At 35.6% G+C, this 15,701-nt stretch overlaps 1 protein-coding gene across 2 annotated transcripts in view; it reads left to right on the forward strand.

Moving 5' to 3' along the window:
- Epha3 (EPH receptor A3) overlaps positions 1-15,486 on the forward strand; it is a 362,443-nt gene extending 346,957 nt beyond the window's left edge. For both annotated transcript variants that reach the window (XM_008832240.3, XM_008832239.3), the window contains exons 16-17: positions 6,560-6,715; positions 13,528-15,486. In XM_008832240.3, the coding sequence (XP_008830462.1) occupies positions 6,560-6,715; positions 13,528-13,633 (262 nt within the window). In that variant the 3' untranslated portion in view covers positions 13,634-15,486. The remainder of the gene's footprint in view (positions 1-6,559; positions 6,716-13,527) is intronic.
- Positions 15,487-15,701: the final 215 nt, after the last annotated feature.

The following is a 15,701-nucleotide window of genomic DNA, read 5'->3' on the forward strand; positions in this document are numbered from 1 at the left end:
CTTAATAATGGAAAATTAAATGCATATAATCTTATCTGGCTTTTTTAATGATAAAGATAAAAAGATCAAGGTCAGCCTTGATCCATATTGAAATAAATTGACAAATATAAGGTTTTTTCTTAAAATACAATAAAAAAAATCAGTTGAAATACAGGAAACTGGAAATTTCATTCACAGAAAATAATTAACAAAGATGTCATTAGTATTTTGACTTCAAGAAATGACTCTTCAGCCTTAACATATTCCCTGAAAATGCAATATTTTAAGTCATGCATTTCCAATACTATAGATCTCTTCTAGATGTCATAGGCATCTACTTATTATTGATTCAAGAAATATGTATCATTCATAATTTTGAGGCAGGAAAATAAAATCTAACCAAAAGTTAGAAGGCCAGAAGGCCACCCTACTACTCAATCCTAATGCTTTGGAACCAACACACTGAAATAAGCTCATTACCAGAAGAAATTCTTGGGCTTGGCAGTTGTTAGCTGATATTTGTTCCCCAGTACCTGGTGCTAATTGGTAAACAAGCATTTGCAGCTACAGTAGGAGTTGATGGGAAGAAAAATATGCCTACCTCCATAATGCAAGAGTACGGAAGCCCATAACGGAATAATTCACAAACCCAAATGCAAGGAGGGAGCAAGTAGGGGAGGAAAGTTATTTTTTGCTTCCCCTGAGCAAACATGTAATTTCCATGATTTCTTTTTAATGACTGTGGTCTGTGGCCAGTAGGCACTGATTTATGAAAAGCTGTAAAAGATCAGGTGGAACTCTGTAGGACATCGTTTACAGCTGCACGGATTGAAACCTATCTAATTTGTCTAGTAAAAGTGTGAGCTCACGGTGCACATCACCCGGCCTATAAATTTCCCCTTCAGACCCAATGTCTGTGGCTAGAGTTTAAAAAAAAAAAAAAAAAAAAAAGCCTATGCCTGCAGCTGCTCAGAAAGCTAGATTCCCTTGGTGCGCATGAGGAGACATCACAGGCTCTTCACAGTGAGAGACAAATTCCTATCCATTGATAAACTCTCCAGATGTCCTCTCTGAGGAGGAAAGGAACCAATTTTTATTTGAAATCCCCAGAGAAATCCTGGAAGTGGAAAAATGATACTTTGCAGAGCTGGTTATTCCGAGGTCACTGGCATTAAAATTAGGTCATTTTTTTTTTTCTCTTGGTTGCACTTTGATCCAAGTCATAAACAGAAAAACTCAGCTGGGGTCACTCTAATCCCTAATCCACACGTCCTGTTCTATTTCAACTTGTTTATACTAATTTTCTCCAAATTCTTGTTGAGTCTGGCTAAAGTGTTGAGTTTAAAAATACAAATTGTCCTAAATTGAGAAGAAAACATTCCCAGTTTCGCTATTAAGCACACTTCATAAATATTCTGAATAAACGGCCTGGGGTTTGATTCTTCGTACCCACAAACCCATAAATAAAAAAGTATTACTATTCATGGACTAAGAGTCGACACTGAGTTCTGGACGACTGCTACTGTAGACCTGGAAGCTGTGAGGCATGCTCACATTTATAGATGGTTTTATATCTTATTGTCTTATATCTAGGCCTGTCTTCATTTTTCATATACAACTTTCTCACACTTGATTCAATGCTATATTTATCCATTTTATTTACTGATAAGATGACTTGTAGCTAATGGTGGCTAGCAACAAGGGCCACACTTTAACAACTCAAGAATATTGTGTAAAATTTCAAACATGGACTGGACAACTATATTTGTAATTCCTTATGTGTTTATTTTTTAAAAAATGACAATAGAAAATTCATTTATAAAAATGAACTTCATTTTTATAGGAACATAATTTAAAGAATTATAAAAGTGTATAAATATTTCAGGAGAGAATATTTTACAAAATCTTATATTTTATTTTCTAAATTTCACAAAAGGAAAGAAAATGCATATCTTATAAAATAAAGCTAAAATTTCAGTTGTGTTCTTTTATTTTAGGTAACCTCGGAGTTATTTAAAAATTAGCATATCACATAAATACAAATTATTGACTGTAATTATGGAACCATACTACAATAATACATTATAACTAAAATTTTACCTTAAGTTGAACACAATGTAGAAAGATTGAAGTAATCATAATTATTTAAAAGAAAGAAGGCTGGGGCAGGTCAGATGCTTTAGGGGTAAAGGCACTTGTGGGAAAACCCAGCAACTAGTGGTCTATTCGTGGAATCCACACAAAAGTGAAAGCAGAGAATCAACTCCATAGAAGTTGTCCTCTAACCTCCGTATTTGTGCTGTGGCATGTGTCTAGAGATACACTTCATACATGCACACACACATATAATAATAACAAATAAAATATTGTTAAAACAAAAGAAAGAAGGTTGGAAAACCCTTTAACTGTCAGCCATCCTATCCTCTACTTTACAAATGATTATGATGGGGAGAGAACTAGTTACTAAACTATGCTTTTCATGAGTGATAGTAATAAGCATGGAGTAGAAGTGTATTTCTGCCATCTTATTCATAAACTTAATATTAAAGTTAATAGTCTTAATCAAATGATTTTAAATGCATCCCTATAAATATATAGAAAATTGTATGCCAATTTAGAGTCTTCTCAGGTACTCTGAACAATAACACATAAGTCTAGGGAGGAATCTAAAATTCTCCTGGCTTAAGAATCTTAACGCTGGACCACTGTGATGGCTTAGTGGGTAAAAGCACCTGATGCCAAACCTGCTGACTGGATTTGATTCCTGAACCCACACAAAGGGTGAACAGAGAGAACCTATTCCACAAAGTTGTCTTCTGAGTTCCACAAGTGCACCTTGGCAAGTCATACACACATCACACATACGCACATACACACACACGCAATAAATACATAAATACATAAATAATAAATAATAAAATAGTCACAAAGACTCTTAACTTCACACTTAGCAGCTTTTGTATATTAGGAAATGTGTTGAGGGAAATACCAACAGTAGTAACAGAAACTTCTCAATTAAAATCACTTTGAGATGTACACAGAGTTGACACATTTATGAATTTGCTTCCCAGAGAGATTTTCTAATTGACAAAGGAGTTTTTCACCATGTATTCTATGTGGTATTAGTAATTGCTTTCATAGAGGACACAGTGTACATTTTCTTTGCATCCAGATTGTTCCACTTGCAATAATTTAATAAGATTATCATAATTAAAAATAACTAAATCCATTTTTTAAAAGGATAAAAATGTGCTAATTCTTCATTTTTTGGTCTGATCTCAAAATGTAGAATTTTGATATTTCTAAATGTTGATTTTAAGCCCTTTAAATGATGCATTTAATTTAGACAAATATTTTAAAGAATATAAAATTAGAGCTAGGTGTATAGCACATGCCTTTAATGCCAGCACTTGGAAAGCAGAGGCAGGCAGATCTCTGAGCGATCAAGACAGATCTCTGAGAGATCAAGACAAGCCTGATCTGCATAGTGAGTGAATTCTGGGGCTACAGGGAAACCTTGTGTCAAAAATACCAAAAAAAATAAATAATATAAAATTATAAATTTAAGACCGAAAATAATGACATATTTCATGCTAGACATTAAACATTGATAGCTAAGCAGATGCTCTTCTGCTGAGATATGCCTCTGTTCTTTGGAGACATTTAAAATAATGATTCTAAATTGTCTTGAGATAAATAAAGATTGGATGTGATGGCCACATCGGAAAATATAGAAGATTCTGAATAATAATTGTGATGAGGTTAAAAAACTCAGAATGCACATTCACAATTATAATCTAAAAATTAGATTGTGATACAGTTTTTTTTTTTCTTTTTGAGACAGGGTCTCCCTATGGCCTCATCTGGCCTAGAACTCACTATGTAGACCAGGCTGGCCTTGAACTCATAGAGATCTTCCTGCCTCTACCTCCCGAGTGCTGGGATTAAAGGTTTAATGTAAAAAAAATATGCTGTTACAATAATGAAAACAGAAATGACAGAAGGCAAACTAGCATATCCATTTACAAGCTTTGCCTGTGGATTCATTATGAGCTTGTAAAAGTTGTTGACTATTCTAATGAGGGTTGCCCACTTACAGGGTTGTTGCACAATTGTGTACACGATATAACACATGACTAAACTTGAGCTTCTCAACATGGTAATTAACAAGATCATTGTGGCCCAAGCATTCTGTAAATCTTCACATGTATTATGCTGTTATTTTTTTGAAATTTTAAAAATGTAAATGGTCTTCATCAAGCATGCACCTATGTCATAAGAATGAACAGCTAACAGTTCCTATTGTGAGGTTATGGTATAACTCACAATTCAACCTCCAACTCCATGAGACCAATCACTTCCTTCAGTCCCATTTTACAGAAGATAAAAACAAACAAGAAAGCCCCCCAGGACATGTGGATAGCATGTGTTATATTCAAGTTTAGACCCTGCTTCATGGTTCCAGTGACCCTCCCCTGACCCACTATACAGCATGTACAACTCAGAGGTCACATCCTAAGATCACAAACAGATTGTGAGAAAGCAAAGAAAGTGCTATTTAAGCAACTTTTCACCCAAATGGGAGAGTGCAGTCAGCTCTGCTATAGGTGTTTCCAAGTAACTTCTCTGCTTCTTTTGCCCGAGGGTATCCAGACTATAACTAAATTTCTTTTAGTTTTGAATTCAGTATCTATTATATAAAGCATATCAGATATGCCTAACTGATGTTACAAAGGATAAGGCTCTAAATGTTTATCTAATGTTTCTAGCATAGGGCCTGGCACATTATAAGTGCTCATAATTTTTTCAATATAATCCATAAACAAGGGCCTTCATAACCACTTAGTGCTTAAGCTTCCTTATGAGAAAAGAAAAAAGAGATGTCAATAAATTATCTATCTAGTGAGTTGTCACAGCTTAGGAGTCAAAGGACAGTTAAAGAAAGAGGTCACTGGGGCTGGAGAGATGGCTCAGCAGTTAAGAGTACTGACTGCTCTTGCAGAGAACCCAGGTTCGATTCCCAGCACCTACATGGTGGTCACGAACCATCCTTAACTCCAGTTCCAGGGGAATCCGAAGCCCTTTTCTGACCTCCACGGCTTTGCACGACACTGATGCACTCACATACATGCAGGCAATACACTCATACACATTAAATATAAATAATAAATAAAATATTTTTAAAAAGAAAGAGGTTCATGAGAGCTGAAAAACAAAAGACATCAAAACACTTACCCCAAAAGCAGTTTTCCCATAGGATGCGTCTTTGGAATCTTTGGGGATACAAACAATGTCCTTTATTTCCTTCATTTCATTTCTGTACTTTTGATTCCACAGATCTTGCACATCTTCTTAGATATGCACACAAGACTGTAACAATCAAAGGTTCTCTACTTGACGTTGACTTCATTGTCAATATAAGTAACAATCTCAATTAAATCTATTCATATTTATTTCAATTTGATACACATGCATACATACACACATATATTGTTATATATTGTGTTATATGAATGATTGTTAATTTTCATAATATTGGTTTTGCATTGATGAATTACGAATACCTGTTTCACATATGAAGTACACAATAAGTGGAACTTGTGAGATGTCTCTGGATCTTTTTGGATCACACCTACAATGATGTATGTTGGGATGTTTTCCTTTCTAACTAAAGGCCTATAGAATAGGTATCTTTCTACGGGACAGGATGTTCAAGTAGATCAGTACTGACATCTACAAATCCAAGTCTCTGGTGTGAGTGTGAGTGTGTGTGTGTGTGTGTGTGTGTGTGTGTGTGTGTGTGTGTGATATTCATTTGGCATTGCCCAGTTAGGAAGAATTTCTTATATTACTGTTCACCTGTCATTTTTTTCCCATTGCTTCTGTAATTTTATCTTTTGTTTGTTTGTTTTGATTTTTGAGGGAGGGTTTCCCTGTCATACCAGTTGTCCTGTAAATCTCTAATAAACCAGGCTGACCTTGATCTCACAGAAATTTGCCTGTTGTCTGGAATTAAAGGCCTGAGCCACTATGCCTGACTAATTTTTTTACTTTTAATGACATTAATGGCATTGATAGTATTATCAAAATCTGTGCTGGTGTAAGTCCTGGTGTAAGTGAGCTTAAATTGTTCAAACTGATCTTTACCCAGAAAAAAACTAGATAGTCTCTACAAACAAAAATTCAATAGGAAAGATTTAATATTGAGCCTGATTCTCTTCCAAAGGCAGATAACTGAGCATTTAATGTATCATGTCTGCTATGACTGTACCCAAGTTATCACCACTTTGCTAATGATTAAACAAGTTCAACTATAAAAAGATATCTATGGTTATATTTATGTCTCTCACTGGTAAAGTTTCAGTGCTTTATAAAGCAGGGAAGGGAGCATTTAGGCAGGATGATTGCTGCCTCTTTCCAAACTGCCAGCTTGAACAGATGAAACTCCATGGCAAATCAAGTCTGCACATAAACACTAATTGGAGTCTAGACCTCCTTGCTGGTGTTGGTGTCAATTTTTGACACTTGGCCATTCTCTTCACTCCTGATGGCTTGCTTTGGATGCTTTCTTTTCTTATAGGCCATCAAACCTTCTTCTGGACCAAAGCAATGTCGACATCACTAGCTTCCATACGACAGGCGACTGGCTCAATGGTGTCCGGACAGCACACTGCAAGGAAATCTTCACGGGCGTGGAATACAGCTCCTGTGACACCATCGCCAAGATCTCCACAGAGTAAGAAATCACTGTAGAAAAGAATTAATTATTGTTAATTTTTATAATATCAATTTTGCATTGATGGATTATGAATGTATTTCATTCCTGAAGTACATGGTGTCCACAGTAACTGGTGAGAAGGGCTCCAGATGGTTTTGGATCACACCTACATTGATGTGTGTTGGGATGTTTTCCTTCCTGATGAAAGGTCTATAGGATAGGTGTCTTTCTAGATGACAGGAGGTTCAAGCAAATCAGTACTCCAGTACTCATGTCTACAAATCCAAGTCCCTGATAGAAAACACAAGTGGGCATAGCATATATTCCTGTGTATGTGACTTCCTGTCATTGTTACAAAAGCTTCACATTTGTGGAAATTGAGCACCAAGTGGATGATCTTCTAGAGAGAAAAATGTGTCAAAATCCAAAAGTTTTCACAACTACTAAATATCTTCTATCATGTTGTATGATCAAGTGTTTATTCTGTGAAGAACATGCTGAATAATGAAGTTATAAGCAAGTTTGAAAGAAGCATTTTTGTTTTCTTTAACATACCATTATTTGGAAATGACATAAGATGAATTGGAATATTAGTTTCATATATTAAAGGCCAATAATGACCAAAGATACTCTGCTATGGGTTTTAGGGATCATATGGATAAGAGTCTTATGACTTGAGATGCTTATATTTAAGGAAAGGGTTTTAGAGATAATCAAATGAGGGCTGGCTATTAGCTAGGTTGGTAGAGTGCTTACTTAGCATGTTTGTGACCTTGGGTTTGATCCCCAGCACTACATATATTGGGTGTGGTGATGCATATCTGTACTTCAAAAGTAGAGACAGAAGGATCAGAAAGTCAAGGTCACCTTCAGTTACGTAGAGATTTGAAGCTGAACTACATGAAACCCATCTCCAAAAGCTAAAAATAATAATAATAATAATAATAATAATAATAATAATAATAATAAACAAAAAAATCGAGTAATCTCAATGACTAATCATACTATTTTTCTTATCCCCAAGGTATGGTGATTGGAAACTGGAAAGCACTAAACAGGCATTCATCTTCTTGGTCTCCCTGTGAATGAGGTCCAGGGTACCTTACTTGCAGCTGTAACAGCATCCTATTTTCTTTTTCTGCAGTGTCTACTTCTGTATTCCTACTCACACAGTAAAAACTGGATTTCAACCCTGGATTTCACATGCCTGAATAAGTCTAAGTCCCTAGTAGAGAAACAAGAGACAGCTCACTTCCACTTGTAGAACAGCATCTCCAAAGAAATATATTTGCCATTACTTATCATTTCTGTTAGAATAAGTGAGAGGAGAGGGCATTCATTTGATATAGAGAACTTTTTCCAAACGTAAGAAGTGAGACTGTCTTGAAAAAATAGCTTGGGTATTGTGTCAGAGTCTTTCTCTGATCTTTGTTCTGTTGAATACAACTGCTAATGATTTCAAGTCCCTTTAAGTTCCATGGTCTCCAACTATTAATAGGATATTTAAATGTAATGAGACATACAAAGACTTTCATTATAATCCTGTCAGTCATTTCAACAAATTTGTAAATGGATTATGGAGATAGATCTCAAAAAAAAACAGAATGTATATCATAACTAATACACTAACACATACACAAATAAGTTGTGTGGTTCCATTCTAATCAGAGAAATCTTAAACCACAAAAGGACCTGCAGGAAGGGTTATTGCTATTGAGGAGAAGAACATGTTCTCAGAAAGTAAACGCACTCAAGTCTGTTTAGAATGCCCCGATATCACTGTTTAAAGTGGAAGGTGATGTTTATTGAGTGTATTTCTTATCTAATAAAGAGTACATGGAGTTTCTATGGTGCTTATTTTGATCAGACACAGTCACAGGATAAATTCATATTTTATTCAAAATTTTTATACACTCTTATTTTAGTACTATAAATAGTTAAGGTTGTTATATACAAGACACTTGCTTCAGAGCTCAGAAGCCTGACAAAGAATAAGCACAAACCTGGATATTTCCACCCAATTGCCAGATTTTCAAAACCAAAATTTTACAAATGTTTATTCTCAATAAAATATCAACACTGGGTGCTTTGGGATAATGAAGCACTATAATAAAGTTCATGAAACAGAACACTATTAATAAGATCAATTGTTGGCTCATGATTTAAATACAATCAATCATTTTAAGCTGTGAATGTGCTAAGAAAGTGATTTGTTCAAATCAAGTGAGTGGAAAGCATCTGTCAATGCAAAGTTAATGGTGTAAAATAATCTCTTTGGCTGGTAGGGTATTTTACTAGTCTTACACTTGAACAACCTATGCTATATATTCAGGACACAAGCTTACATTCCTAACTGGCTCTGTTCCTTCAGGCTTTTTCTTCATACTTAGACAGTTATACATGTCTTTATGTTATTCTTCCCACAATGTCTTTTTACTGTCTTTTCTCCTAGTTCAGGAGCGATGCAGATTCAGTATCTATTGCCTTAGTGTTTTTGCCTTGAGACACTCTATTGGGTGCCTCAGTAATTTATATTATAGAAATGAGCTTTTATAAACTCTATATTGGGCTAGAGAGATGGTACACAAGTGTGCAGGCCTGAGATCCAATCCCCAGCCAGGTCCAGTAAGGTGTATGTGTAACTCTGGTGCTGGGGAGGGATTGGCCAATCCTTGGGGTTGTTGGCCAGTCAGATCAGCTGAAGGAATTACTGAGAGACATGGTTTTGGGGAAAAGAAAACAAACAAGACAGGGAGTGATTAATAAAGATAATGTCAACCTATGGCTGCCACATGCACACTCATACATGAATTTCCCCCATATGCACGTATACAACACACACAAATAAATATGTGCACACACACACACACATACACACCACAAAACAAGCTTAATTCACTTCTGATTTACATAAACCTAATCAGTCACATTTTCTCCTCAAATGCTGTAAGATCTTTATGTATTTTATCTTGCCTTTTGCTATCTTATTGTCTGAACTTGATTGCTTCCATCTCTATTTTCTTTGTGCCATCAGACTCAATTCAGAAATGATCCACTTGACCAAATAACCCTAGAAATTCTCCTAAAATGGAAACACACCTGGGTAGGATATTGAATTTCTTTTTCCTTTTTCCTGTTCAGTCAATAGAGTCCCATGAAAAGGTCAGGAGAGTCTCCTTCTCAAATAATTTTTAATTTATTTCAGTTAATTTGAGGTTTCATTAAAATGAAAGTTACTCAAGTCACCAATTTTTTACATGAAGCCAAAAAAATATGATTTCCTAACCAAAGATATATTTGGAGAGGTTAAAGTGAGAATAGAAAGGGAAGGGTGGCATGACTGGGAAAACAGGAAGGGAATTAAATGCTTGTAGTGACACCAGGTAGATTAATTGTTGTGCGGTGTTTTCTGGTATTTTGGATGCCATTTTCAAAGTGCTGTCGCTCATGCCTTTGTCTATGAAATTCAAGATAACAAATTGGCCTCTGGTCCTAGTCTGCGTTTAGCTTCTAGCCTCGAACTTTCACCATTTCTCTTTTGAACAGGATAATCAAAATGACATTGGCACACAGGACATTCTACTGAGATGGCAGCAGCTGGTGGTCAAATGATCATGGACATGGAAAAGTAGTTATAGAGTACAAAGAATTAAACAAAGTAGAGCATTCATAGCACCTAGCTAAGGAAGAATTGAAAGGAATTATTTTTTTATCTTCTCCAGAATCAATTGCAATCCTTTATATTAAACTTAAACCCAATTACAGTTCTGTTGACTTATATTGCTTCCCTGGCATAGAAAAGGAAACACTTTGATAATAGAAATCTTTAGGAATAGATTTAAGAGATACATCTGTAAAACAGTATCAGGCATGTCCCGGTTGGTCTGTGAACTCTCAGAAGCATATTTTTCCCAGCCACTGCAGGACAAAGGTTTGGTTTAGAAGAGGGAGATCAGGTCCAAGTATCATACCCTCTAGTAACCACGCTCTGTGTGCTTAAATTTCTTAAAAGAGCTCAGGAAATTGTCTAACGATGTTGGAATATTTTCTGATCTCTATATTTATCCTTTTATTCCTTAAGTTTGTAAGAAAGGAGAAAATGAAGAGACAGAAAAGAAAAAAAAATAACTATGTCACAGAAAGCATGTTAGAGCATTAGAAGAAATACAGAGTGATTCATATCTCTATATTTGCAACCACTTTCTGATTCTGTTTTTATTACTTGATTTTTCTATAGCTTGGGAATAAACGTGGAAATATTTGCCTTACAATTTAAAGATAGATTCACAACACCTAAATTATTAAGATCTAGTAGCACAGTTTCAAATTCAAAGGTCAGTGGAAGGCCTATGTTACTCTGAGTGGTGACTTTCATTGGCCACATAACTGTAAAAGTGCCACGCCTAGAGTTAACCTTCCTTTCCATCAGTCCTTCTTTAGAAGAAGTAGCTGATAGATGTGGTCAGAAAGAACTCAAGCAAGATGCTAGCTGAACTTAGTTACTGACGTTTGAATGGTAACAGGAGAATGTCTGTAGGGCATCCACAACTTCATTCCCAGCCCAGAACAGGAATGCGTTACAATCTTGTAATATTTCATGCAGCCGATACAAAAATAACACGTGCATGATTTCTCAAATGATTTCCTACTAGCTGCTTATAGATTTTTTTTTTTTTTGCTTTGGAACCTTACTTTTTAAAGAGGTCTGTTTGTCCAGTTCTGTGTAGTTGAACTTGCAGTTTTTCTTCCTACAGAAAGGAATTCTTTCTGTAGATGTGTGGTCTGTGAGTGGTTCACACATGGGCGCATTTTCCTTGTTACCAGTCTCAACTGCTTGGCACTCCTTGCCAAAAGGTGCTTCACTCTTCAGTCAATCTAACAGGAAAACATGCTTTGTGTATTTCATTTTCAGTAAATATAAAGCTTCTAGTATATGACAGCCATTATTGAGCATTGATGTCCATTACAGTGTTTAAAAAATTAGGGATTTGTATTCACATGGAGTCTACCTTCTTGAGAGACAGAGAACAAAGAAAATAAATCAGAAAGGAAAGTGACGTTCTACTTGCTAATTAAATAAAGAGTGATGGCATGAAACAAGAAAGGGAAATGGGAAGTCCAGGGAGGATGTAGAATATTCCTTGGGAAGTTTAGGAAACTCTCAGTAGAAGGAAATATTTGAGTAAAAACCCCCAAAAGGTGATCATATTGATGAATTATTAAAACAGAAGTAAACAATTCACAATGTTCACATATTTATCTAAGTCTGTTTTTCATTTAAATGAAAGTAGTTATGTTTTTACAGTATTTATTTTAATGCCTAATTTCTGAGTTTAAATTTAATAGAGATATGCCTTTGTCCATTTATCTATGGATGCAAAAATGTGAAGACTAAAACAAGGGCCATTTCATTTACATCTGCATGCTGTGTATCATGAATGTGAGTAGAACTAAGGAGGGTCTTAGTTTCCCAGAGCTGCTATTGACTGAAACACTAATTACCAACTCTGGTCTGGAGGGATGGCAGTGCCTTCACTTGGATGCTTGCTTAGCACAGCTACATGTATGAAGTAGACCAACATACACACACAGGCCCTCCAGTGTCATGGTCACGTAATAATAGTCTTATATGGTAGCTCTGTGGTCCCAGAGAGGAAGAAACCATACAATATCACTTTGGACTTTTAACTTCTGGTCGTCAAAGTAGACCCCGAGGTGATCCTGATTCAAGGGAAGGGCAAAAATCTCACAAAGAAATACATGAACATCTACATTAGTTGGACTAATAAATAAAAAATTTGGTTACTCTGTCATTATAACTGTCCACAAATTTATAGTCTTCAACAATAAAAGTCTATGCTCTCTTATTCTAGTGTCAGTGGTCTGAAATCAAGACACTATCATATTTGCTCTAGGGTCTCTACTAGAGAATACACTTGCTTCCTTTCAGCCTTTGGTGAATCCCAAGGTTTTGTTCTTGTGGAATAATTCCATCTGCACCTTCATTTTCACACACCTTCTGTGTCATTGTGTATGCATCCTGAATCATGTAAAAGATGAACAACAACAACAACAAAAAAAAAAAACAAACAAAAACCTCACACTGTTGGACCCCTGTGGTGCATGTCCATAATCCTGGCACTGGGGAGGCAAGGGCAAAGTTCTGTGAGTTTGAGACCAGCCTGGACTACACAACAGGTTCTAGGCCAGTCAGGGCTATATGGTAAGATGCTGAATTGGCCAAGTGTGGTGTTGCATGCCTTTAATCACAGCACTCAGGAGGCAGAGACAGGTGGATCTCTGTGAGTTCTAGGCCAGTCTGGTCCACATAGTGAGTTCCAGGACAGCTGGGGCTACAAGGAGACCCTGTCTCAAAAAGACAAAAAAAATAAAAAATAAAAAAAAAATAAAGAAGAAGAAGAAGGAAGCAAGGAATGAAAATTAAAAAAAAAAAAAAAAAAAAAGATATACCAAAAAAGGAAAAGCTCTGGATTTAGCAACCACCATAATCCAGCACAGTATTTTTAAGCCTTGCTTCAATTACATCTGCAAAGAGACTATTTATAAATAGGTTCTTACTGTGAGGTTATAGATGGACAAAAGTTTTGAGCAGATACATTTAACTCATTATACCTTCTGTATTCTTACATAAGATATGGAGAGATTCTAGTCCATGAACAACATATTAATGTTAGAAACTCAGAAAATTAGGTGAAAAATACCATACTGTTATATACAATTATATGAGTTTTGAAAAACAAAAGTCTCCTGTGTCTACTCTATTCAGAAAACCAAGATTCTCATCAGTTATTTTCTCTGATTTATTACAGTGACATGAAAAAGGTCGGTGTTACTGTGGTTGGGCCACAGAAGAAGATCATCAGCAGCATTAAAGCTCTAGAAACACAATCCAAGAATGGCCCAGTTCCAGTGTAAAGTACTGGATGGAAGTGAGGGCTGGGGAGAAGTAGCCTCACCCTGCAGACAGATGGAAATGATGGAGACACTGACACAAGTTCCAAGTCCAATAAGACACTCAGCTATGAGTTCAAATGCCTTAAAAGGGAATTAAGAAAATCTCTTTATTTTCCTCTATCATTTCATGGATGGGTGGGTGGGTGTATTTTGTTTTGTAATTGCTTTTCTAAATGTTAGTTATTGGATTCTATTAAAATTCTTCATCTCGAAATGGAAGAACTAGCATAGAGCCATTGATCATAGACATTCATAGAAGCAAACCAAGTGAAATAGCAAAACGGATCTGATGGCTTTGTTAGGAACAACCACAGAAGAAAAGATGTGATATTTTTATACACAGAAGAAATCTGTAACAGGTATTTTGTTTCTTTAAAAGCAAGCAAAATAGAGGAATTTAAACCTCAAACTATCTGGCCATATTTACTACCTTATCATTTTAGTATTCTCATTTATCTGTCTAAAGCATATAGAGGTGAAGTTTGTAGTTGTTTTAAGTATCACACATTTAATTGTTAGCTTCCTTAAGAATACCATGTAAAAACATGTCTTAATTTTTGGAAAAAAGTACATATTTATTTTCCTTTGAATGGTTTTTATTGTTTTATATTTATGCCTTGATGATTTAATTTGGATTTTTGTTACAGCCAAGTGCCAAATGCTCTCTCAAATTGTCAGCAACAGGAAACATGTTTAAGTAGACACAGAGAATGATGGGTTCCTTTCTAGAACTTTACAACAACCCACTTACATGTATCAACAAAGTAAAACAAGTTCCATGTTTATACAGTAACCAAATCTCTCACAGTCTGAATTAGCCCATTCATTTGTCTCTCCATTTATCAGAAACCGTATGCTCTTAATTTAGTGTAATATACTGGCTTGTATGATGTAGATTTCTAACCAGGTGCCATATCATTCGTACTCTGGTACTTGAAGACATCAACTCCCACTATTTATGAAGGAGGCTTGTTAGAGCTCCTGAGAACAGCAATACTGGAAAGAATGGATACGCTGTTTCAGTCGTTACATTAACTGACAATAGTCTATAGGCCAATGCATGAGTCAAAAAAAAAAAATCTCTGACTTTGAAGTCACTTAGTCTAATTGCTTAAACCTGCAGAACTTTTTCTAGAGAAAGATGATAACTAAGCTACTCATATGTATTGCCATGGTGTAGGTCCATTAATTACATGTTGTGATCATCAAGATCAGGAATACCTCTTGAAGAGTCTTCCACTTCAATGCACCTATTGTGACTTTGGTGTATAAGTCTTAAACTTCTTTGCATTTATTAGACATATTACTTTTGAAATAGTCATCTAGCAAATGCATCAACCTCTGCAGACAATGGGAAAATGTTTCATTGCGTGGATTTAGCCTTGTTCTTCCATAAGAGCCACCTGTGAGCATGTTCATTAATATTAGAAAGGATGTTCCTGGTGGAGATCTAGCTAATATATAGAGTGAAGCACGATTTTAGATACTAGTTTTCTTGTTGATGTCACCATGTCATAGGTGCAAGAAATGTACATCTCACAAGAGTAGGATGATTGAAACGATGCTGCAACTTTTATGTTTATATGCAAAATGGGACACTAAAGAGATAAAGCTACCCATCACAAATCAAACTCCCAAGGATACTAGGGCTTCTGTGTTCGTTCAGATATGAGATTGTTTCCCAAACATTGCCAGTGTTCCTTATAATCAAGTCGTGCTACAGAATGTTTCATTGGACATATAAGAACATGAATGTTTGAAAAGGCACATGGGATGATGAAATTGATCATAAATTTTGCTTAAGTCTGCTTAAAGCAGCTAGAAAAAAATCACATGAAATATTTTGTGTTTTAGAACGTCAAGTCAAGATTTGTACCTGGCTTCTATATCACTTTGCTCAGACTAGTGTTCACTTTCTTAGGCAATATTCTGGGCATGCTTAACAATCATGAATTTTGTAAGTGAATAGAGTTTGAAATTGCTTCATCAATTGCATTTATTTTGGCTTAAATTTTTTGAAAGTTTGAAA

This window comes from Nannospalax galili, unplaced genomic scaffold (assembly GCF_000622305.1).
Source record: "Nannospalax galili isolate Female #2095 unplaced genomic scaffold, S.galili_v1.0 scaffold293, whole genome shotgun sequence".
Taxonomy (NCBI): domain Eukaryota; kingdom Metazoa; phylum Chordata; class Mammalia; order Rodentia; family Spalacidae; genus Nannospalax; species Nannospalax galili.